This window comes from Lissotriton helveticus, chromosome 7, assembly GCF_964261635.1.
Source record: "Lissotriton helveticus chromosome 7, aLisHel1.1, whole genome shotgun sequence".
NCBI classification, from domain to species: domain Eukaryota; kingdom Metazoa; phylum Chordata; class Amphibia; order Caudata; family Salamandridae; genus Lissotriton; species Lissotriton helveticus.
This window is the reverse complement of record NC_136068.1, coordinates 1,224,315,739-1,224,342,114: the sequence shown is the minus strand read 5'-3', so window position 1 is coordinate 1,224,342,114 and position 26,376 is coordinate 1,224,315,739. Positions and strand designations below refer to the sequence as shown.

General features: G+C 45.4%; 1 protein-coding gene across 2 annotated transcripts in view; it reads left to right on the top strand.

Annotated features, from left to right (window-relative positions):
* PCTP (phosphatidylcholine transfer protein) overlaps positions 1-26,376 on the top strand; it is a 454,446-nt gene that overhangs the window by 200,023 nt on the left and 228,047 nt on the right. For both annotated transcript variants that reach the window (XM_078654406.1, XM_078654407.1), the window contains exon 3: positions 7,114-7,193. In XM_078654406.1, coding sequence (XP_078510532.1) covers positions 7,114-7,193 — 80 coding nt within the window. The remainder of the gene's footprint in view (positions 1-7,113; positions 7,194-26,376) is intronic.

Genomic DNA, 26,376 nt, shown 5'->3' with positions numbered 1-26,376 from the left:
TTTCTCGCTATTTCTTAATCGCAAATAGGCAGGTTTCAGGAGTCTACGAATTTATTAGCGAATTTGCTATTTTATTTTAGCGCTTCCGCACTTTTGCGACTTTCAATGTCTTGAATTGCTTTTACTCAATTTGCAATCGCAATTGCTAATTCGCAGCAATTGCGAGCGCAAAATAGCTTCATGAATCTATCTGATAGGGCCATATGTATGAAGGTACCCATTTGCGAATCTCACATTTTTTTGAAATCGCTATTTGAGATTTGCAAATTGGTATGTATGTAGAAAATCGCATTTTTTTTGCGATTTCTTAAAATTCCTTAATTGCGATTAGCAAATTGCGAATCGCAATTAAGGAATACATTCCCATTCATTTCTATGGGCCAGTAGGCCCATAGGAATGAATGGGCAGTTATTCTCAATTTGCGATTCGCAATTTGAGAATCGCAAATTGAGAATAATTTCAAGGGTGCAGGGGTGTTGCACCCCTGAAATTAGCATAGGTGCACATGTGGTGCACATACATGCCCTAAGGGCATGTATGTGCTTCACAGTGCACTTTGAAAAATGCAAAAAGTGCATTTTTCAAGGAAATCGCAAATTACCACCAACTTGAAGTTGGTGGTAATTTGCAATTCTTTAAGGCCAATTTGCATTCGCAATCGCAAAATAAGGAATCGCAAATTTTGCGATTCCTTTTTTTGCACGCAGATTTGTTTAATACATACCATTTGGCCAAATTGCATTCGCAAACTCCGAAATTCTGCGAATTTCAGCGTTTGCGAATGCAATTTGGCTTGATAGATATGGCCCATAGTCTTTTGTGATTGGGTTGTTCTCAATAATGCAAATATCTTTGTCACCTTACAAGTAATTGTATTCAACTGCTTGATAAGACTTGTTTTTTTCTGTTGAAGAAACATCATTGAAAAAAACTGATATTGATATTGATTTATATATGTTATTGGATTTCAGAGACCTTACATTTATATAAGTATATAAATATACTTTATTAGAAACCAGCATTGAGTACGCCTCTTACTATTTAATATTTTGTATGATTACGTTTTAAATGTTTATATATTTCCTTGATTGGCTCTATTCGACTAATTTTCTAATGTATTTTTTATAAGTTTTCTAAAACATTTCCTTCAGATGTTTTTGTTTTTTTTGCATTATGTACCCATCTGCTGAGGGAAGACTCATTTTGACCTACTGGGTGTTACAGGAAAATAAGAATAGGCAAAGCTAATAGGGTTGTCTGACGGAATCTTTTGACATTGCTCGTCTCTCTGCATTACTTTAGGGTGTATATTCAGAGCACAGCCCTCAAATCACGTGTTCCAATACAAATTATAGAAAGACATACATATACTGACTGCACATTTGGGAACTTCTAGAAAACCCATGAACCACATTTTAATATGTTTCAAATGAAAATCCTTAAAAGATGATCAGTGGCTGAAAAGGCATACCTGTAGATAGGTCTTTAAATACTTTATTAGCACACATGCAAAATGTGATCGAATTTGAGGTTGAGAAAACACATGAAAAAAACAGATATGGAAGAAATTCTTCAATTATGTCTTCAAGTGTGATGACTAGGGTGCCATTACATTTTGGATAAAAACAATAAAACAGTTATTGAATGAACAATACTGTTGTAGGCTCTTGGGCCCGATGGTTTTCAGTCATCGGTTTTCAGTCGACAGTTTTCTAGTATATTTATTTTGGATGTGCTATTATTGCACCACTTTTTTCAAAACTGCACATGGAGAAGTAGAGGAGGAGGTTGTAGTGCCAGATCTCCAATAATAAAGAGAAACAGCTATATCACTTCAGATAAATAAGCCACAGTGTTGTGTGACTGTTTACCTGTCACTCATTTGAATAGTCAATTTTCCATCGGGACTATTTAAAAGGGAGGCTAATTATGCTTTTTAAATGTTTGTTGTCAACGTTTTAGCTTGCTCAGTCATGCTACTGTTGTTGTTTGGTGTGTTTTTGTATTTGCAGATAATGTTGCTGTTTGAATCTGAAGGAGACAATTAGGTATGGATTCCTCACCTTAGAATTACCCCCAGGCGTCATACTGGATCCGGAGAATTTTTCTTCAGCAGTACCCCTGCGCATAAGGAGGTGGGGTTGGTAGACTCTGCTTTCGTCGCTGGCGTCGTGGTCGCCGGAATGACATTGCGGTATCTACTTAGTTGCTGCCCCTGTGTGCTGACGTCCGTTTTTTCTTTTTCTGTGCCAGCCTAGTGCAGATCCGGAGAGATCGGTACCTCGAGTCACTTTTTGACTCTGTTTTTGTGACTGTTTATCGACATCTTCTTGAGTCGTTAAGACTCCTGGTGCACAGGGATGTAATCTCGGCGGACCGGCTTCAAGCCTTGTGATCTCTGTCACAAACAGATGTCGGTGACAGGCTCCCATCTTGTGTACATCTGGTGGCGTGACCATGACCCGAAATCATGCTCCGACCGCCGGGCCATGACTCTGAAGTCTTTGCAGGAGTGGATCCGAAAGCTTCTGGAGGCCCGGCAGTCGGCTTTGTGCTGATCGAGGTCCCGGTCGAAGAGCCATCACTACTCCTCTTCGAAGGCTTCGTCTTCCGGTAAGTCGAAGCACAAAAAGGGCGCATTCTCTACCGCACCACCTGATAGGGAATCCAAGAATCTGGACCAGCTTGGGAAAAATATGTTTTCTTCCTCCAGCTTAGGACTGCAGTCGGTGAAAACTGCATGTCTCTTGGGCCGTTACTCTCACTATGTGTGGGATTCGGTCACGCAGGTGCTGCCCCTTAGCCAGAGGAGGCCCGGGCTGTACTCTCCCATGCGGTTGCCGAAGGGAGAGGCACAGCAAAGTTCGCCCTCTGATGTGGGCTGGATACCGCCGACTCTCTAGGCAGGACGATTTCCACGTCAGTAGCCCTTAGACACTACGCCTGGCTGAGCTCCACTGACTTTTTGGTAGATGTCCAAGCAACTCTTTTGGACCTGCCCTTTGATGGCCGTCGCCTGTTCGGCGACAAGGCAGACAACGCGCTCAAGTGCTTTAAGGACTGTAGGGCTACGGCCAGATCCTTGGGCCTCACTTCCACCTCTCGCCCTTGACAGTCTGCTTTTCACCCCTTTCGTGGCTACGGAAAGGGTACCCCGCCACAAGCCTGTGCATGCTGTCCTGCCTCTGCGCGGCCAGGGACGTCGGGCCCACCTTTGTGGGTCTGGGAGCCAGCGGGCGGGCCAGCCCACCAGCCCCCCTTTGCAGCAGTCTCCAAGCCCTGCTAGTCCAACCTTTCAGGGCCACCAATCCCCAGTAGGTGGCAGGATTCGTCATCACCTCCCTGACTGGTGCAACATCACGTCAGACAGGTGGGTTTTGCAGATAGTACGAAGGGGCTATTCTCTCCCCTTTGAAGCTACCCCACCATCCATGCCACCTCAATTCCATCACATGTTGGAGGATCACCTGGCCCTTCTCCAACAGGAAGTTACAGCTCTCTTGCCCAACGGAGCCATCAAGTGAGTTCCTGCTACAGAAGTAGGTCGTGGTTGTTATTCCCACATCTTTCTGGTGCCCAAGAAGGACAAAGGCCTGCATCCTATCTTTGATCTCAGGAACGTCAAACGCTTCTTCCGGAAGGAGAAGTTCAAAATGTTGACACTGGCTAAGGGCCTGTCTGCCCTCGATCCTGGAGACTGGATGGTAGCGTTGGACTTGCAGTACGCCTATTTTCACATTCCCGTCCTGCCGGCCCATCGGCGTTACCTACGGTTCACGGAAGGCCATGAGCACTTTCAGTTTACCGTGCTCCCCTTTGGCCTTACCAGAGCACCTCGGGTGTTCATGAAGGCGATAGCGGTGGTCGCAGCTCACCTGCCAAGATCAGGGGTTCCAGTCTTCTCCTATATCGACAACTGGCTGTTAAAGGGGGGCTTGCTCCAGGCTGTCGTCTCCCACCTCCAGGCTACGGCCGACCTCCTGCATTCACTGGGGTTCACCACCAATGTGGCGAAGTCACATCTGATTCCCTCTCAGAAGCTCCTTTTCATTGGAGCGGTTCTGAGCACAGAGCTGTTTCGGGCTTATTCTCCCGAGCAACGAGTCCCGGATATTCGGGCTATGGTTCCGATCTTTCAGCCTCTATGCCGGGTTTTGGTCAGAATGACCCTGAGGTTACTGGGCCTCATGGCCTCCTGCATCCTGCTGGTAGGCTAGGCCAAGTGGCATATGCGGGCTCTGCAGTGAGACGTGAAGTTCCAGTGGGCACAGCATCAGGGGAATCTTTCCGATTGTGTCCAGATCACGAAGGGCACTGCACATCAATTTCAGTGGTTGCTAACGAACCAGGATTGGGTCAACGGCAGGTCCCTCTCGCTTCCCCACTCAGAGCTCACAGTGGTGACAGATACATCACTTCTGGGGTGGGACGGCCACATGGGAGAGGCAGTGATCAGAGGCCTCTCGTATCCGGCGGAGTCCGGGCTCCACATCAGTCTTCTGGAAGTTCAGGCGATCTGTCTTGCACTGAAGGCATTTCTTCCTTCTGTCAAAGGGAGAGTAGCGAACGTGTTCACCGACAACACCACCGCCATGTGGTACTGCAACAAACTGGGTGGGGTGGGGTATTGGAGCCTATGTCAGAAGGCACTTTGTCTTTGGAAGTGTCTGGAACATCAGGGCATGTCCCTGGTGTATCTACATCTGGCAGGTTCTCTGAACACCAGGGCAGATGAACTGTACCGCTGGTGCATGATGGATCACGAATGGCGTCTTCACTCGGAGGTGGTGCAAGGTCTATTTCAGCAGTGAGGAGAGCCTTGGTTAGATCTATTCGCCACCGAAGAGAACGCACAATGAAAGCAGTTCTGCGTGTTGGAATTTCCAAGGCGGCACTCGCTCAGAGACGCTTTTCTTTGCAAGTGGAGTTGCTGTCTTCTACACGCCTTTCTGCCTATTCCACTTCTGCCCAGTGTGCTGAAGAAGATCAAACGTGACTGGGCCCTAGTCCTTCTTGTGGCTCCGGACTGGGCTCAAAGACTATGGTATCCCGAGCTCTTACACATGGCCATCGATCCTCCGATCAGACTGCCCATTCGGGAGGATCTTCTGTCGCAACAGCAGGGGACGGTCCTCCAGCGGAACCTGTCCAGCCTCAACCTCCTTGCGTAGAGATTGAGCGGCGACAGTTGACAACTTTCGACCTTCCTCCCGAAATCTTTAACATTATCTTGGCAGCCAGGCGACCCTCCACTAAAACGGTATACGCCTGTAACACATTTGTGGCATGGTGCACAGCAAAGGCTGTGGATCCCCTTTCTGTACACCTTTCAGAGGTTCTCCTCTTCATTCTTTCTTTGGCCCAGCAGGGCTCTGTTCTGGGCACTCTAAAAGGCTATCTTACAGCCATTTCGGCCTTCCTTAAGCTTTCTGACCAGCCTTTTCTTTTCAAGTCCCCTATTGTAAATCACTTCCTTAAGGGCATTACTCAATTGTTCCCTCCTATTCCTTTCATAATGCCCCAGTGGGACTTGAACCTGGTTCTCACCTATCTGATGTGCACTCCTTTCGAGCCGCTACATAACTGTCCTCTCACTTCTTACACTTAAAACTGCCTTTCTGGTTGCCATCACCTCTGCTCGCAGGGTAAGTGAGCTTCAGGCTCTTTGTTTCAAACCTTCTTTTCTGGCTGTTAATCCGGACAAAATTGTCCTTCGCACTAGGCCTTCTTTCCTTCCCAAAGTGGTTAACTCTTTCCACATAGGACAGCCCATCACTTTGCCCACCTTCTTCCCTCCCTGCATCCTTCTAAAGAGGAGGATAGGCTCCACTGTCTGGATCCAAAACTTGCGCTTTCATTCTATCTGGATTGCACAAAACAATTACTGGTGGATGACCAGCTCTTTGTTGGCTATGTTGGTGCCAAGAAAGGCCGGGCCATGCAAAAACGAACCATCACTCGATGGGTCGTTCTTTGTATCAAAATCTGCTATTTCTTAGCAAAAAAAGAACCTCCAGTGGGGTTGCTTGCCCATTCCACCAGGATGACGGCAGCTGCTACTGCTTTGGGACGTGGAGTCCCCTTTCATGACATCTGCCAGGCAGCTACATGGGCTTTATTGCACATGTTTACCAAACACTACTGCCTCGACAGCCAAGTCTGTAGAGACGGCTTCTTTGGCCGTTCAGTTCTCCATGACTTTCTGGTGTGAACTTGGCTCACAGTCCCACCTCCGGGGTTGGGATTGCTGGGGTATCTATTCTAAGGTGAGGAGTCCATAACTAATTGCCTCTTTCTGATGAGCAGGTTACTTACCTTCTGTAACGATATATCTGTAAGAGATACCGATTAGTTATGGATTCCTCACCACCCCACCGATCCTCCCTGTTCTGCAAACTGACTTATAGGGTAAGGGACTTCCCATCAGGGCCCTAGTTCTGTGCACCAGTGGCCAGTGGCTTGCATGGCTCTGCACTTCTGTTTGTGGAATGTCGTGTAAAGAACTGACAGCGCACAGGAGCTGCGTCTAAGTAGATAACGCAACGTCATTCCGGAAACCACGACGCCAACGGCGAACGTGGAGTCGACCGACGCCACCTACCGACGCACACGGATACTGCTGAAGAACATTCTCCGGGTCTATTCTGACGCAAGGAGATAATTCAAAGGTGAGGAATCCATAACTAATATATGTCTCTTACGGAGATATTGTTACCGAAGTTAAGTAACTTGTTCTTCTTGTTTTTATGGGGTGAGTATGCCATGATGAAGTACTCTTTTTTTCAAAACAAATTGGAGGTGGTTATAAAGAGTTTGCATAGAAAATTCAAGCAGCCTCTGGTGTTCTTTGAACTGTTGCAATTTAAAAGCTGCATTTTCCACAGTTTTGTAGAGTTAGGCTCTGCTCAGTGGGGTCCATGGTGTTCAAACTATGAATCGGCATTACTTGAAATAGAGTTGTTTATTGTCTCATTATGTACAGCCTTTTTACAATTCTTCTGTTAAAAGTCTAACAGTCATTGAGTCTGCTTTTGGTGATTTCTGCATGAAATATAACTGCAATATATTTTTGCTTTGTTTTTAATTGTACAATATATTTTTCATTGTTTTAGCGCTATATGAAACAACATTTGAAGAAGGGAAAGCAATCTACTGGGAAGTGAAGTACCCATTTCCACTATCAAACAGAGATGTATCCTTTTGTTTTCAGATTGGCACAGTCCTAGAGATCGGACATATTGAAGTATCATTCAGTATCACCTTGGGGAATAAAGAGCTAGTGTCGATCTCAAATAACATGAAAATATTACAGCACAAATCGTGTTTTTGGTTTAGATAGTTGTGAGTTCGCAACGTGGAGCAGTGAAGCCAGAGATAGATGTGTTTGGTATACCATTCAGCCTATTTCTTATGTTGGTGTGCTTGTATGTGCACTTAGACACCCCAAGGTGATTTATAATTATCTAGAAGAGATGGAAGTGGAGGATATATTACATGGATGTAATAAAACCTGAATCCAAATTGTACCGACTCATGAGTCAGATGGACTAATGAGTGAAACATGGGTGCATGTGTCTTGTTTCTCCTAATCTTCCTACAAAGCAACCCTCATGTGAGAAGAGCTCATCTGTACCTCTAAATGAATACCAGTAGTGGCCATAGAGGGGGTAAAAGGACAGCCCGTACACAAATGCAAGTGGTCATTCTGTTGGGAACTGGAGCACCTAGTCATTCATTGTGATCATCAACCAATTAGTTAAGGAGATCAAGATCCTCCCATCTACTGAAAGATGATGGTGTACAGAGGAGGAATAAAATAGACTTTGATGTAGCAGATCCAGCTAAAGAGTAAGGAGACTAGGAGCTCCTTTGTTGTGGTTGGGGGTTTCTAAGCCCCAGCTCTGCAATGAAAGGACAGGTAGAACTGTTTGGGATCTAGACAGGATAGGAGCTTGAGGTTGTCATGTGTGTTGTCCCCTGTAGAAGCCCCAATATTGTTGGTGGAGCTGTTTTGCTAGGAACACAAGGCCCAACTAAGGTAATTTCCATTAGTGAATCGTGAACATCTCCTAAGAAGCCTGTTGATTGCATCCAGTAGTGTCCGCAGAGTGTGGCCACAATGGCCATTGTCTGCAGAATATAGGTCACACTTCAGAATCTCTTTAGAAGCAAAACCATTGCTCACCAAATCAGACAATGGCTTATACATTTGATTACAAATCTCTTAGGGCATAAAGTTAATACCCAAGAATGCTATCAGCATTGGCAGTAAGTCAGCCCATGGATTCACACCATTTGGATTGGTGGTCAGAAGGAGCTTTAAGGAAAGCATTGGGATTAAATATAGCTGAAGAATCTTGAGCCACCAAAATTTTCAGTGATGGATCCTTAGATAATAACTTAGTACCGGAGACCTGGGCCTATTCATGATGTAAGATCAGTTCCAGAGCTTATGTGCTCAAGAAGGGTTTCTTCCATACAGGGTTCATCAATGCTTCATTGAATGGTGGGGGTGGAGGTTCCAGAGCCTCAGCAATAACAATAATAATAATTTTCTTTTTTTTAATAAAGTACCTGGTTACTCCAACTGGAACAGCAACCCATGCGTGTTCTTTTCAGGAGTCTTCCGTTGGGCTGATAATCTCTCACTAGAGGGAAGAGATAACAGCGGAAGCCAGTGCAGCTTGGCAAGGGTGGGACCAAAGGGCACCATTCTCGGGAGGTTCAACAATAAGTGTGCCACTGCATTTTATACTCTCTGAAGCTTTTTTAATGTACCCTGCCTAGCACCAGTGGAGAGTACATTACAATAGTCCATTCTGGGCAGGACAAGAGCCTGGATATTGTTTTCCTGGCTATTACAGGGAGAAGGCCTATCGTCTTAGTCAGAGTTTTGAGAATGCTGAACCATTTCCCAGATAAGAAAGCTATTTGCCTGTCAGATGTTAAATTTGCATCAAACCATAGCCTTAGGTTCTCCACTTTTGGCGTGTGGGCTGGATTAGGACCTAATGCTTCCGGCCATCAGGCGGCAAATCAAATAGAGGGTTGTTTGCCAAGAATAAGAACCTCTGTTTTACTGGCATTGAGCTTGAGGCAGCTCTTGTTCATCATTCTGCAAGTTCAACTAGGCAGGATATAAATTGGGTTGCAGCCCCTCCCTCATCCTGAGATAAAGTAAGAATGAGCTGCATGTCGTAGGCATAAGACACAATGGTAACATTGCCATTGAGCCAGGCCAAGTCTAGCACTCTACTGCTTTTCCTACTACTGCGGAAATTACCAGCCTTCATTGTCATGTCCATCCCTGCAATTGTTTTCTCTTTTGGGTATGTGGGAGGTGTCCAATTTGGAGAGGTGTGACTCAGCGGCCGAAGCGGCTGACTCCAGCGCTTGGGGTTCATGGTTCAATCCCCGACGTCGTGGCAGCTCAGCTCAGCACCATGGGACTCTGGACAACAGCTCACTTAATCTTCCTGACGCTTTACAAATATGGATTATTACAAATAGGGAGCTGAAGATTTCTTCCAGTAAATGGAATCTCTGCGCTCACCAAATAAAATTGCCCATTCATCACTGGTGATCTGCACCATTTGTTATAGTAGGGTAAAAGTCTTCCTACTTGAGTGAAGTGGGTTTCCTGAGTTAACCAGAGGGGAGGCCACATGAATAGGTATTGTTCTTTCCCCTGAAGTGTCTCCTACATGTTTCATGAGGAAGAGGAGGCTCTAACTTGTTTCCTGCCCGTTTCGTATGACAAAAGACTCTCTAGCTGTGAACAACTGGACTTTCACCAGCTTGATGGTACAACTTGAATGGCACTCAGCGACCTGACCCACTTTTTAAAAATGTTTTTAAAGTGGTTTGTTGCCATTTTTTACCATACATAACATAATACTGTGTACTTTAAGCAGTAATTTAAATCAGTACAACAGGTATGCCCAATATTATCCTGCACCCTCAAATGCACCACAGTTCGACCCTCATGTGTATTAGGGTGTTCACAGGCCTTCCAGGCTTCTAATGGAACCAGAGTGTATGTGCCCATGCCACAGAGTTCATGAAATGTCTACTACAGCGCCTCGTAGGTGAGGCAGGTGGGTCTGTGTGGTCATAGCACACCTAACGGAAGTCCCGCAGGCGGTGGGATGTCCTGGGTCACAGGGAACACAAATGCCTTGCCAAGTTCACCCTGTGGCCTAATGTAGTTCCGATTTCCCCTAGTATCTGCAGCATGTTGGCCACATCACCTTCCCTGTTCGATAGGTAAATCAGTAGATCTTCGGCACAAAGGTATATGGTGTGTTTGCTCCCCTCTACTGTGATGCCTCTGCCCTCTCCCATTGACCTGATCTTCTCTGACAGTGATTCAATGACTATGGCACATAGTAGAATGGACAAAGGGCATCCCTGCCTCGTTCTCCGGCGGATGCCATTCGGTTCCAATATCGTGCGACCTGTCTTTACTTTGCCCTTTGGGGTAGCATACAATAGCCGCATCCAGTGCTCCCCTATCCCCATACGGAGCATGACCTCCTCGAGGAAGTCCCACCTGACAGTGTCAAAAGCATTCTCCAGGTCTATTTACATAATGACAGGCCGTGGGTTGGATTGCAGTTCCTGATTATAGATGACGTTATTTAAGTGATGGAGGTTAAGGGATGTATTATGCACCAAGATAAACCCATTTTGGTCTGCATGAATCAGCACCTGCATGTGTGGCAGCAGTCTGGACACCAATACCTTGCTGACTATCTTAAAGTCCATTTTGGGGTCTAAAGGCAGCTGCTGTTGCTCCCGGGATGTTGGATTTAGACAGTGGAACAACCATCGCTTCTCTAGACGAGGCCAGAAGAAGCCAGCAGTGAATGCTTCAGCATATAGTGACTCCAGCCTCAGGGCTAATATTTCGGCATAGGCTGCATAAAACTTGGCGGGCAAGCGGTCCAGACCCTGTGTTTTGCCTGTCGCCATGTCTTTGATGGTGCACTGAATTTTCTGAGTCATGGTCAGACCACCTAGGACTTCGATCTCACTTGTTGGGAGGCATCAGAGAACCAGTTAGTCCCCTGGTTCACTGTAAAAGTATTCCACCATCACGTCTCACAGCATGTCGCGATATGGGGTGCTGCTGGATTAAGCTGCCAGGTTGGGACTGCCAGGCGCATAACAATAGGCTTGATTGTCAGTAAGATGGGACAGTGGTCTGCGACAGCGCATCCAAGATATTCTGTATGAATCACATATCGGCACAGCTCCCTGAGCATACATATTGGTCAGTTCTCATGTGTACCTCGTACATGAATGAATGAATGAAGAGTTTTGTACAGTGAATGAATGCCTGGGCATCTTAGCACTGAAGTTGTCAGTATGATTGTACAGTGAGGGCAGACGCTGGCTCAAAACTTTGGTAGGAATGTACATGTTAGAGTAGAATGTGTAGTCCCTATCTTATCCTATCACACAAGGGGGCCAGAGGAGATTTAAAGACCTTCAAGGATTACCTCCCCTACTTTATATATGCACCACAAAAATAAACCCTTGAGCATATGGAAACTGATAACCTAGGAGACCTAACTGTGGTGGAGTATCTCTTTTAAAGGACGATTACCCTCCCCACCAAAGAAGGCATGCTTCATCATTGGGAACCTCCTCGTGCCATGATGCCTAGTAAAAGGAACACATGAGGGACAGAATGCTGACCAATGCAAACATCCCCCCCAGCCACAAAGATCTTGGTTTAAGCCATCATTCTATTGCTCAGCATGCCACCACAGTTTGGACCCAGCCATATGCAAATCAGGCTTGACCCTGTTCCTCATGGGAACAGGCCAGCCCAAACTGCAAAGCCAGGTCCTCCCTGGAATGGAAACCAGCATCCTGGGACCGGTTTTCTGGCATCACCCCTCATCAGCCAGGCTATCATGAATCCAGTGGCGCAGTGAACACGGGACCCACGTCTGGGCATACCCTTCTTACTTAGGGGGACAAAAGTAAAAGGAATAAATGATCGAGGGAATGCTGAAAATGCAAACATTCACCCCCAGTCACAAAGATCGGGGTTTTAAATCATCGTTTGTTTGCTCTCCACGCCACCCCAGTTTGGACCCAGCCATATGCAAATCAGTCTTGACCCTGTTCGTCATGGGAACAGTCCAGCCCGCATTGCCAAGCCAGAGCTAGTCACGGCATGGGCTACAACGCCCTCTCTGAGAGGGAGGAGGTCAGGGATTCTTTCTATAGTAAGGTATAGAACATACTAAAATGATGAGCTCAGGGTGGTGAGGGCAGCAGATCAAATGTGGAGATGAAAATTAAAACAAGCTACAGGGTCTGCAAATTGCTTTATTGCTGGGTCCCTCTGCCAGGAGTAAAAACGGGGCATTGCAGGGCAAGATCCATTTGAGTGTCACCGGAAGGTCGACATATTTCAACTAATAACCCTCAACAGTGTTTTTGTGGCTTTCTTTTGTACCTAAACTCAGTGCTGCTGCTCAATGTGCTCAAAAACAACTAATTGAATATATAGAACGTAAATATATACAAAATCATCCAGTGATCATGTGAGATGTCATAAAATGAAGGATTCACTGGTGGTACCTGCAAAAAACATTTGCATAGAGCAGTGGTTCCCACACTTTTGACTCCTGAGGACCTCCATTGAGTCACCACTGGAAGCCGGGGACCCCCAAGCAATTTTGTATGAGTTAAATTTCAAACATTAAAACAGTAATTAGAAAAAAATACACACGTGTGCACACAAAACAAATACTCAAAGTACGAAGGATTTTGGGGCCAGATGTACGACCATTTCATTTAGCGCTCGCAATTGGCGACATGCGAGTGGCAAATTGCGAGTCGCTAAATGAAATGTACAACAGTGTGTTTAACACTGTTTGGGATTCCCAATGGGGTCGCAAATTGCGAGGTTCATTAATATTAATGAGCCTCTCACAATTTGCGAGCCCATTGGGAATGCCAGCCCTCCAAGCAATGGTGGCCTGCTGGGCTCAAACACTCACACCCAGTCAACAGATCTGGGTTTAATCCATGACCGTTCTTTAGCCCACTCTGCCACCCCAGTTCAGACATGGCCATCTGCAAATCAGTCTGACCCTGTGCCTCATGGGAACAGTCCAGCCCAAACTGCAAAAGCCATGCCTTCCCTGGACCGGAAACAAGCTTCCGAGGACCGGTTTCTGGCATTTCAACTGTCTTCAGCCCGGCTTGCTTGAATCCAGTGGCAAAGTGAGCAAGGGACTCACGTCTGAGCATACCCTGCCAACTTATGGCGAACAAAGTGGTAAAAAAGGGGGTGGTGATGGACGGAGCATCTTAACCAATCAAACACTCACACCCAGTCAACAGATCTGGGTTTAATCCATCACCGTTCTTTAGCCCACTCTGCCACCCCAGTTCAGACATGGCCATATGCAAATCAGTCTGACCCTGTGCCTCATGGGAACAGTCCAGCCCGAACTGCCTAAGCCATGCCTTCCCTGGACCGGAAACAAGCTTCCGAGGACTGGTTTCTGGCATTTCAGCCGTCTTCAGCCCGGCTGGGCTCTGCAGGCCACCATGTCTCGGACTGCTTTTTAAATAAAGCAGTTAAAAAAAAAAATGCAGCCTGTTTACCATGCATTTAAAAAAAAAAAAAAAATGAAACGTTTTAACATTTTCGTTTCATTTTCTAAGGGCAGGCAAAGGTCCCTGGGACCACTGCCTGACCCTAAAAAATAATTTTGCATGCATTTGCAAAGTTGAAGCGGTCCCCTGGGGACTCTTCCCATTTCAGGGGACCCCTTCCCCTTTGCAAATGCATTACCATCTACTTGAAGTAGGTGGTAATTGTGACTGTTTTGCTACCGCAAAACATTTGTACATGGTTTTGAGACTGGCTATTTGGAAGGGAATGCCCCTTCCAAATAGCAAGTTTCCACCCAAATATATCTTTTTAGCAGAATCAGGATAATGAATAACTGGGACAAAATATAAGTTACTAACTGGTACCTTGACATAAACTGTCATCTTTGATGACAGTTTATAGGTCCCTCTGCTAGATTACGATTGTCACTTATGATGTGAACAGTAACAAAAGAATCTCTGTGACAAAAGCAGTAACCACGAACCTAGGCACCTAAAATACTGCTTTTCAAGATGCATGTTACACGTTCTTTGCAGTAGGCACATTAACCCGCTGTGCTACATTAGTTAAATCAAAGCTGCCACTGAACAAAACTCTCCTCGCTCTCCAGCAGGTACATTAATCACTGGCATTCTCTTGACACTTTTAATGTTGCTGAAAAGCTGCTAATTATACAAGAACTGTTTCTGTGCTTTTAAAACTGTTGCGTACGGACCCCAGGGAATGTGTCACGGACCCCTGGGGGTCCGCGGACCACAGTTTGGGAAATACTGGCACAGAGTATTCATATGTACTTTTTAAAGCACAATATTAATATTAACCACCAACTAAGTTTCTGAAAAAATAAACTTTAAAAAGATGCTAGGTAGACATTAATAATCTGAGTAGCATACAAGGGCATAATAATGGGTACCAATCCGAGGCATCCACCCCAATCCATTATATGTTCAGTGCCTCACACTCCTACTGGAGTGGTGGAACAGGCCATTGAATACAACAATAGTAACTCAGATTGAGGCTTACCCGTAAGTGTCGGGAGTCGTGCCTCAACTCAACCTGGCATGGGCCTCAGGGTGCTCTCTGTCCTGTTTAACAATCATAGTAGGGACAACAAAAAATGGGTATTTCAAAAAGGAAGTATATAGGAACATGTTCTTCTGTACACAGATGTGTCAGAAAAAGAGGCACTAGCCTCAACTAGGCGGCATCATGATGACCACCTTATAAAGCTTGTTATAGTGGATATGCTCTGCATGAGAGCAGGCCTTAGTGATCCCACACACCCATGCATTAGTCTTAACTATGTGGCGTCATAGCACCCACCTTCTAAAATATGTGGGAGGGGCTGTACACACTGTGGGAGCAGGCAGTAGCAGTCCCACAAATCATCTTGTTAAATGCACAAATCTTGAGACAGACCAGTGCATATTTCTGTTACATAAGCCTGGTGTGAGTGGCGCTAATCAGATCAATGAGAGTGTCTATGAATCTGATTCAAGTCATTTATGGGAGTGATATGGTCAGACCTCCCCCCACTGCATAGAGTGTCTTCTCTTGGCAGAAATATACGAGGTGGAACAATGCGTGGTGTTCCTGTTAATAGTGGTGCTAACTCCTAGGAAGTTTCTCATAAAAGTGTGGTCTGAGTGTGGGCTTAATAGCGCTATCATTCGTACCTGGTCAGCGGAGATGCTGCCGTCCACTATGCCATTACGAGGAAAAGGACGCTAACCAAGACAGTTGCTGGTCGCTATATACATTCATCAATTTACCTGAACACAGATGTGCTGTGTCCATATATGTGCATTGATGTGATCAGCGCGCTTCCCAGTCACATGTGGCGAGGTTGCTGGGAAATGCAGTTGTGGCTCTGAGACAACTGTTATCATGACGCGCTATCATGTTATTGTGCGCACAAACTGGCTTATAATGACTACACATATGTCCGCAACAAGTGAGCTCCTAAGGTAACATATGTACAAGACAATATAACAAACTAAACCCCCAATGGAGATGTAAATTGACAGCTTGTGCTACCAACACTTTGGGAATCCATACTGGAATTGGTAGTCTCAATGGATGATGTCATTAGACAGGGTGAATTAGAATAGTTTGTGCGGGGCTAGGAGAGGATCAAATGTGTTGAGAACATATGTCAAATGAAACATAAGTTTGTAAGTGTGCAGGGTGTAGGTGCAAAAAGGCACAGTTGGAGAGGCATGTTTGGTGATTCGACCCTATGTTTGAGTTTCCAGTGTATAGTCTAAGAGTCAGGAAAGGATTAAAATCGCCACATCTAGAGTGTGTAGGGTGTGTATTTCTCGCACCACAGTATCTGGCAAACTACATGTACATGAGCTCAGGTATGCGTCCTTCAGGAATGGGACCAAAGGAGGACCAAATGTGTGAAGAGTATCTGGCAACTCGAATATATGTTTATGAATGTACAAGGTGTAGGTTGCCACCAGCTGCCAACCAAACAGAGGTATACAAAGTGGCACAGTGGGAAGGCCTTGTACAGGGATTCAAAATTCTAATTTAATTGGCAAGAAAGTGTAAGATAGGGTTGGAATCGATCCGCCTACGGTTTGTAGGATGGTGTGTCTCTCCCATCACAGTATAAGACAGACTGTATGCATGTAGCTTCAAATAATGGTCCCTCAGATTCAAGGACTAGAGGACCACAGAATTTCATCATTCGGACCATCCCTGTCATTATGTAGTCTCTACACCCGCTTCTATTCTTTGATGAATAGGAATTGGGTATTGTTGCTGGTAAATTATGGTATGTTGTGTTTACCAAGGGCTGTCCATCTCATTTCGTCTGCTTGATGTTTTCAATCAATAAAGTGGTATGTGAGTTTGGTTGACACAAGATGATATGAATCTGATTAAGCTCAGTTGAGTGTGAGGAATGCGTGCAGACTCCGCAAGTCCCACACAGTAAATGTCCTTTCACAGGAGGGAGCCCCCCAGAGTGTGTCCTGCCTGTTGGTATTGAACACATTGGGTCTCGTGTGCACCAGTTTATCTCTAAGATTTCTACTTTGGAAGCCAAAAGTGGACATTGGATAAATCTCTCTCCTTTACGCAAGATTTGTCAATTCTTGCAGATTGCTTTTTTAATCAGATTTGAGTAAGTACAGAATGTATTTATGCTCACCAATTTCCCTGTAGATTCTTTTGGTTGACGAATATCCAGGAGGGCGTCTTGGTTGTTGTTGTTGTTGTGTGCTGTCCTAGCTGATCTCCATATGAGTTGTGAGGGATATTGTCTGTCCGGTAGATATCTTGATAGTGTTTTAGCAGGTTCTTTATTTTTTTGGATATGGGAACAGTTGCGATGGAGTTGCAAAAATTGTCCACAGGGAATGTTATCCCTCAATGATTTGGGGTGATATCTTGTGTATGGTAATAGAGCATTCTGAGACATCGCTTTCTTGTACAATTCTGTCTCTAAAATTCCTGCCGAAGAATACATCAGTAAATCCAGAAAGGGAAACCATTCTTTACTGAATTCACATGTGAACTTCAGGAAAGGGTTCAGTGAGTTAAGCCATTGGTGAAAATAAGTGATGGACGTAGTTTCACCACGCCAGATGATCAAAATGTCATCTATGTATCGCTTCCACATGACAATGTGGGAGTGGTAGGAGTTGTTAGGCACTAGAACTTGGGGCACTGAGCATATAATGATTTGAGAATGGATGGTGGGGATTGCTACCTGTTGTTACACACTCGTTTGCCACCCAGAGTATACATGTCTACTTAGCATCTTTCTAAAGTTTGTTTTGTCAGAAACTTAGTTGGTGGTCATTATTAATATTGTTCTTTAAAAAGTACACATGAATACTCTCTGCACGTGTGTTATTTTCAGGTACCTCCAGCGAATCCTTCATTTTGTGATATCTCACCGTATTACTGTATGTTTTTGCATATATTTACGTTCTTGATATTTAACTTGTTGTTTTTGGGCACATTGAGCAGCAGCACTGAGTTTACCTGCTAAAGAAAGCCGCAACACCTCTATTGAGGGTTATAGGCTGAAACATGTTGACTTTCCCGTGGCACTCAAGTGGGTTTAATCTTCCCCTGCAGTGCCCTGTTTTTACACCTGCCTACCTTACTCTCAAACATCCATGAGCTCCTCCCCCTCAGAGAAGGGGTTGTCGCACGTGCCGTGACTAGGCTTCACAGCACGAGGACGTTCCCAATGATGAAGCATGCCACCTTTGGTGGGTGAAGGTAACTGTCCTTTAAAAGGGATACTTCACCACGGCTAGGGCTCTGGCTAGGTTAGCAGTTTCCATAGACTTAGGGTTTCTCTTTGTAATTTACATAGTCCATATCTTAGCCATGCTGCGTTTATCAGATGTCTTCTAGTTCCCAGTGTGTGATCCTGCCCCTCGTGCCCTCAACTGGCCTGTGAGCAGGTGCCCCAGGCATTGGAGGGGTAAAGTGGTCTAGGGTCTTGCCCACCACACCATTGAAGTCCCCCCACCAAAGAGCAGTGCCCGCCGGTTATATGGCCCAGTTGAGCAGAGAGTAGTTTCAAGAAGGAGACATAGTCCTGGTTGAGTGCATACATGCTTCCCAGCACCACATGACTGCAGCTCATCTGCCCCTCCACTAAGCCATAATGCCCGTCCTTATCTACCCTGACTGTCGTGGCCTCAAAGAGAACACACAGCCTAACCCAGACCAATGCCCCCCAGGCATAGGCGGAGTAGTTTGTGGTGTGAATTTGCCCTCGCCAGCAGCTTTGCGAGTGTTCAGCCTGTACCCTTGTAAGGTGTGTTCTCTGGGACCATGGAGATATGCACTCCCCACCACTTAAGGTCAATGTGGATTTTGCGGCACTTTGACGCTGTCCCCATCCCACCGATATTCCATGTCATTAGTGTGAAAATATATTGTGTGCCAGCCATGGGAGGTAGTGTAGTTTGGATAATATAGTGTCCCCCGCATCCTTCCCCCACCCCCTCTAACTTTATCCAGTCCTGAGACAACAAACCAAACACAAATTCCCCAACATCCCACTCCCAGGACAGCGCAGCAAAGGCTGACCACTCATGCACGCACTCATGCACGCCTTCCAAACCCCTGCTGACTAAATTGCATTGGCTATCTGTCAGACAGAGGGCAAAATTTAAGGTATGCTGTATCATACACAAAAGCCTACATGGTATGGGTCCCGCATACTTGACCACCAAATTCACGCCCTACATTCCTACTCGGACATTAAGACCAAGTGAACAAGGTCTCCTGTGTGTACCCAGAGCTAAGAAGGCCAGACATGGAACCAAAACTCTATCAATAGCTGGTCCCTCTCTCTGGAATAGCCTCCCTATATCTCTTAGGCTATGTGTAGACCATCTCCCCTTTAGGAAAAAGTTGAAGACCTTTTTGTTTGAACAGTAAGCCTAGACTAGAACAGCTTTAAAGACTCCTTCTCTCAAAACTCTTCTGTAGAAGCCAAAGGCGCGGAGATACTCCCTAGGGAGTGAAGCCAGCGCGGTACAAACCTGCAAATAAATAAATAAATAAATAAATAAACATTAACATCCAAAAGTGCAAGTAGCATGTTTTTCTGATATTCAAATTCGTAGTTAAGAGCGCTGTGGGTTAGGCTTAGAATGAGAGTAGTCTTGCAGTCCCTGTGTCACTTCGGCTCCTTAGAGCCCATCGCACCACCTGTGTGTGCCCGTAGACAGGTTATATCGAAGGGCAGCACCCCCAGGTAAGAAGCAGGCACCAGCAACTCCAGGCGAAGCATGTACTCTATAGAAATGTGTCCGCTCTCTTAGGGGTTATCTTTGTGAGGTGGTCCTCCTCAGGACCCTGGCCGTCTGAGTCTGTGTACCTGTGGTTGCTTCCCATGCAGTGCTTCCCTTGAATTCAGAACATTTGGTCCCTGTGATTTCTGACATGGCCAGCAGAATTCTGCCCTGTCCATGTCTCCTTGCATCTTGGATGGTTTCCTCAGGATTCCATGCCAGGAGGTCCCCCAAGAATGACGGCGGGTTAGGGTTGGCAGCAGCTCGCAGTGGCCCCAGTTGGCGGCTCTGATCGCCCGCTCTCTGTTTGGTACATTTCTAGCCATCTCCAGGCATTGTCCGGTTCTAGTCAAAGGTGTGTTTGGCCTTCCAACATCAGAGCCCCTCCTCGTCCAAGGCCCTCTTAACTTTAAAGAAAGAGGCCTGCTTGGCCACACACAGCTGTGGTAAAGTTTGGGAACTTGGATACATGGCCTTTGCCCATGCTAAATGGGCCTAAATCTCTTGTAGCAGTGCGTCTCTATCTCTATATTGCAACAGCCTTGCCACTACTATCCTGGGTGGGTGCCCCAGGGCGGGCAGCCTAGCTGGGACATGGCATGCTCATTAATGTGCGAATAAGTGGGAGAGCTGGGTTAGGGCCATTTCCACATGCATACAGTTTTGCAACTATGCCTCCATGTCGCCTCTCTCCAAACCCTCAAGGTGGTTCACTATGCACACATCTTCCTCCAGAGAGCCTAGTTGGGGGTCTTGTATGTTTTCCTGTTGCCCCTGGGCTTTGTCTTTTGATTTGCCCATTGTTGCTCCCAGGTATCAGGAGGGAGTTCACACCAGGATCATATCAGTTTGGGGTTGGGGCCACCTCTTCAAAGACTCCACGCTGGGCCCCCACTATGTTCCGCCTGTGTCTCCCTGCTGGCACCTATGGTGCTGCACAAGCCCTCTGCGGGATTCACCTCAGGCGCAAGTGTCTCCTAGTGTCTGAGTATTGACCTCTTTACCCCAGGCCAAGTCCAAGGCCCTCGATGTGCCCCACACTAGGAGCCAAAGTCTATCCATGCAGTTGCAAAATCTTGCCCCTTCTGCGCTGTCCTGCAGGGGCGGGGAAGGTGGCCACCTCCACTCACTCTCCTTGCCCCCAGTCACTTTTTTCCAGGAAAGGTGAGAAACCCCTACTCCTGCAGTAGGTCTCCGGGTTGCAACCTGATCCAAGCTCTGCTCCCACTCCTCACTCCTCTCACCCGTTAACGGAAGGGACCTCACTGCCTAAAGAGGACCGCACCCTACTCTTGGCCCCAGTAAATTCTTGGTAGGGGTCCCGCAGGCCTTCACAGGCTTCTTCTCTCAGCTGCTCATTTTCCTTGTTACCTCTAGGGGAGCCTTCACTGCCTGAGTGCCCGGGCCCCCTCCTCAGCTCAGTGCTATCTGCTCCGTGGGGGGCCCGACACTGCTCTCATGCCAGGCTTTCACTACCCAGCCGTCTTGTCATTACCCAGCGCTCCCCGCTCTGTTATCACTCTGCTCAGACCTGGCCAGCAGCCTGTCACTGCCTCAAACTAAGGGCCAGATGTAGGTGGCCATTTACCGGCCGGTAACGGCCGATTTCGGCCGTTACCGACCGGTAAATGTGTTTTTGGGATGTAGGGGCATCATTTTACAGATTCGGTAAATTTACCGAATCAGTAAATTTACAGAAACTGTAAAATACCGAATCAGTAATTTTACCGATTCGGTAAATCCAAGATGTAGGTACAGGCCTTCAGAATTCGGTATCCTATTGTGTGGTAAAATACCGAATTCAGGTGTGCATGCACATCAGTGCATGCACACCTATGCCATGTGACAGACAGACATGCCTGTGTGCCACATGGCGCACATGCCTGTATTTGGGGTGCTAGAGGGTGTCAAAGTGACACCCCCTGCACCCTTGCTGGAATCGGTATTTACCGAATCAGTAAATACTGATTCGGTATTGCCCATTGATTCCTATGGGCTTCAATGCCCATAGGAATCAATGGGCATTACCGATTCGGTATTTACCGATTCTGAAATACCTACATCCCCCCCCTCTATTTTACCACTTCTTAAATACCAAATCGGTAAAATTTGCTATTTAAGAAGTGGTAAAATAGAATTACCTACATCTAGCCCTAATTGCCCAATTGAGTTTGGGGGTGTGCCCCTGTTCTGCAGCCCTGTAGTAGCATCTCCTAGGCAGGGGCCCTTTCATGACCTTTTTCCCGGGGGAGAGGAGGAGGGTGTGGGTTAAAGAGAGGATACATATGGGCTGATGCAGAACGCGGGAGTTAAGCATCCACCATATTGCTCGGTCCCTACTTTTGGACCTCACCTGTCAGGCCAGCACTCCATTCTGGTACTCTGGAACTACCTTTCAAAATACTCTTAAAGCTTGTTTTTTCATAAGTGTCCTTAAGGTGTGGAATTTTATCCTTAGGCAATTAGGAGAGACAAGTCCTATGGAATATTTAAGAGTTATAGAACCTCTGCTAAAGCATAATTTCCAGTGGCCCATGTTTGGCTCAAACATTGTCCTAAACACAATTCTTCCCCAAGTGTGCAGCCTCAAATATATCATTACATTTTTATTAATTCTTTCATATATTTTTAATCAATTTTTTACTTATTCTGTATATTTTACGATTACATTTTTTTCAACCCATGGAACATGGCTGTAATAATGGGTACCAATCCGAGGCATCCATCCCAATCCATTATATGTTCAGTGCCTCACACTCCTACTGGAGTGGTGGAACAGGCCATTGAATACAACAATAGTAACTCAGATTGAGGCTTACCCGTAAGTGTCGGGAGTCGTGCCTCAACTCAACCTGGCATGGGCCTCAGGGTGCTCTCTGTCCTGTTTGACAATCATAGTAGGGACAACAAAAAATGGGTATTTCAAAAAGGAAGTATATAGGAACATGTTCTTCTGTACACAGATGTGTCAGAAAAAGAGGCACTAGCCTCAACTAGGCGGCATCATGATGACCACCTTATAAAGCTTGTTATAGTGGATATGCTCTGCATGAGAGCAGGCCTTAGTGATCCCACACACCCATGCATTAGTCTTAACTATGTGGCGTCATAGCACCCACCTTCTAAAATATGTGGGAGGGGATGTACACACTGTGGGAGCAGGCAGTAGCAGTCCCACAAATCATCTTGTTAAATGCACAAATCTTGAGACAGACCAGTGCATATTTCTGTTACATAAGCCTGGTGTGAGTGGCGCTAATCAGATCAATGAGAGTGTCTATGAATCTGATTCAAGTCATTTATGGGAGTGATATGGTCAGTCACTGTAGTGGGGCGCCATCACGCCCCAAACAATCGCACAGCTAAATGTGCCAATCGCCTTCATGTTTCATTTACTTATCATTATTTCATTTACATCCAATTTATTCCATTTGTATTCCACGCTTGTCATCCTCCTTAATCCGTTTTAATTCGAGCCTGCGCGCTGAGTGTACATGCTGTTTTCGAGTTTTTACTGTTCACCCCATGTCTATCCGGACTTTATGAATGAACAGAACTGAAGCAATAATTCATGTCAGGCAGCGTTTATTTAAAAAAATACCCAATGCATTTCGGGCTCAGCGCCCTTCTTCGGGGGTCACTGTGAACAAATAACAAATAACCACAGTCACAAATTGTGTTATCCACTTCAAGGAACTTTGAAAAAATTACTTAATGCTAGCCCAATTAATAAACATGTTACACAGTACCTTAGAAACATTCAGAACACTTTAATCACCACTTTGGTGTATTGCGCTGTGCGTTGAGTGCCAAACAATTTAAATAATGTTCTTATCTTTACTTTAGATCCTAATCCTTATCTCATTTCCGCTTTACGAACAGTTGAAACCCCCACGGTCTCCTCCCCACATAAGAGTTTTTCGTCAATCCCTAGATATCTGTCTGTTCCTCGACACCGTATCGCGCATATTCCCCTTCACAATCTAATACCTTCTCTCTTCACACACATTTAACCTAGCGGCGAGCCATCTGTAAACTACCGTGCCCCCTATCTCATTTGAACCGCACCCTCACGGCCATCATTATACCATGCTGACTCTCCGTTCCCTCCCATCCATCTTTGATGTTAAATCAACCGAGGCTAAGGTTGCGATGTTCCCACTTAGCACGTACCTGCTGCCTGTTCTTTAAAAACGTCCGTCCTTACTCATTCTGACTTCCCATGCGCTTCCTCCCGAAATCCCTCTCTTATTCACACCTGGTTTCAACTGCCCAATGACGTTTACAAATTACCCACCCTCCCAGCTGCAATTGTGAAGTGTTCTTCGTAAGTTACTGCATTTCCCATAATACTGTTCGAAATGAATTTACCAAACCGATGCATTTTACAAGATTGCAGTGTTAATTTCTCGCATTTAACAAAAAAGTTAAATAAGCACTTGGTGCAAATAACTCTTGGATATCAGCATTAAATGTCATTTTCGTTTAAAAGTGATCCTTTAGGCGTCTTCAACACTGTCTAATAATGAACCACGTTGTTGTTACAGGCGTGCAGACTCGTATTGTTGATATTTTATTCATGTTCTTCATCTTTATCCTTGGGTGCTATCCTGGTGTTGGGCATAAGTTAAACTGCACTGTAAATGGGGATCAGGATGCACACCGTCTTCTTCCATATTTATCATTCTTGTCTCTTTAGTCTCTGGAGTGCGTGCAGATTGAGTTTATTGCCATGCCCAAGTGGCAACATGGTTATGAACTATCACTGTAGTGGGGCGCCATCACGCCCCAAACAATCGCACAGCTAAATGTGCCAATCGCCTTCATGTTTCATTTACTTATCATTATTTCATTTACATCCAATTTATTCCATTTGTATTCCACGCTTGTCATCCTCCTTAATCCGTTTTAATTCGAGCCTGCGCGCTGAGTGTACATGCTGTTTTCGAGTTTTTACTGTTCACCCCATGTCTATCCGGACTTTATGAATGAACAGAACTGAAGCAATAATTCATGTCAGGCAGCGTTTATTTAAAAAAATACCCAATGCATTTCGGGCTCAGCGCCCTTCTTCGGGGGTCACTGTGAACAAATAACAAATAACCACAGTCACAAATTGTGTTATCCACTTCAAGGAACTTTGAAAAAATTACTTAATGCTAGCCCAATTAATAAACATGTTACACAGTACCTTAGAAACATTCAGAACACTTTAATCACCACTTTGGTGTATTGCGCTGTGCGTTGAGTGCCAAACAATTTAAATAATGTTCTTATCTTTACTTTAGATCCTAATCCTTATCTCATTTCCGCTTTACGAACAGTTGAAACCCCCACGGTCTCCTCCCCACATAAGAGTTTTTCGTCAATCCCTAGATATCTGTCTGTTCCTCGACACCGTATCGCGCATATTCCCCTTCACAATCTAATACCTTCTCTCTTCACACACATTTAACCTAGCGGCGAGCCATCTGTAAACTACCGTGCCCCCTATCTCATTTGAACCGCACCCTCACGGCCATCATTATACCATGCTGACTCTCCGTTCCCTCCCATCCATCTTTGATGTTAAATCAACCGAGGCTAAGGTTGCGATGTTCCCACTTAGCACGTACCTGCTGCCTGTTCTTTAAAAACGTCCGTCCTTACTCATTCTGACTTCCCATGCGCTTCCTCCCGAAATCCCTCTCTTATTCACACCTGGTTTCAACTGCCCAATGACGTTTACAAATTACCCACCCTCCCAGCTGCAATTGTGAAGTGTTCTTCGTAAGTTACTGCATTTCCCATAATACTGTTCGAAATGAATTTACCAAACCGATGCATTTTACAAGATTGCAGTGTTAATTTCTCGCATTTAACAAAAAAGTTAAATAAGCACTTGGTGCAAATAACTCTTGGATATCAGCATTAAATGTCATTTTCGTTTAAAAGTGATCCTTTAGGCGTCTTCAACACTGTCTAATAATGAACCACGTTGTTGTTACAGGCGTGCAGACTCGTATTGTTGATATTTTATTCATGTTCTTCATCTTTATCCTTGGGTGCTATCCTGGTGTTGGGCATAAGTTAAACTGCACTGTAAATGGGGATCAGGATGCACACCGTCTTCTTCCATATTTATCATTCTTGTCTCTTTAGTCTCTGGAGTGCGTGCAGATTGAGTTTATTGCCATGCCCAAGTGGCAACATGGTTATGAACTATCACTGTAGTGGGGCGCCATCACGCCCCAAACAATCGCACAGCTAAATGTGCCAATCGCCTTCATGTTTCATTTACTTATCATTATTTCATTTACATCCAATTTATTCCATTTGTATTCCACGCTTGTCATCCTCCTTAATCCGTTTTAATTCGAGCCTGCGCGCTGAGTGTACATGCTGTTTTCGAGTTTTTACTGTTCACCCCATGTCTATCCGGACTTTATGAATGAACAGAACTGAAGCAATAATTCATGTCAGGCAGCGTTTATTTAAAAAAATACCCAATGCATTTCGGGCTCAGCGCCCTTCTTCGGGGGTCACTGTGAACAAATAACAAATAACCACAGTCACAAATTGTGTTATCCACTTCAAGGAACTTTGAAAAAATTACTTAATGCTAGCCCAATTAATAAACATGTTCGGTTCAAATGAGATAGGGGGCACGGTAGTTTACAGATGGCTCGCCGCTAGGTTAAATGTGTGTGAAGAGAGAAGGTATTAGATTGTGAAGGGGAATATGCGCGATACGGTGTCGAGGAACAGACAGATATCTAGGGATTGACGAAAAACTCTTATGTGGGGAGGAGACCGTGGGGGTTTCAACTGTTCGTAAAGCGGAAATGAGATAAGGATTAGGATCTAAAGTAAAGATAAGAACATTATTTAAATTGTTTGGCACTCAACGCACAGCGCAATACACCAAAGTGGTGATTAAAGTGTTCTGAATGTTTCTAAGGTACTGTGTAACA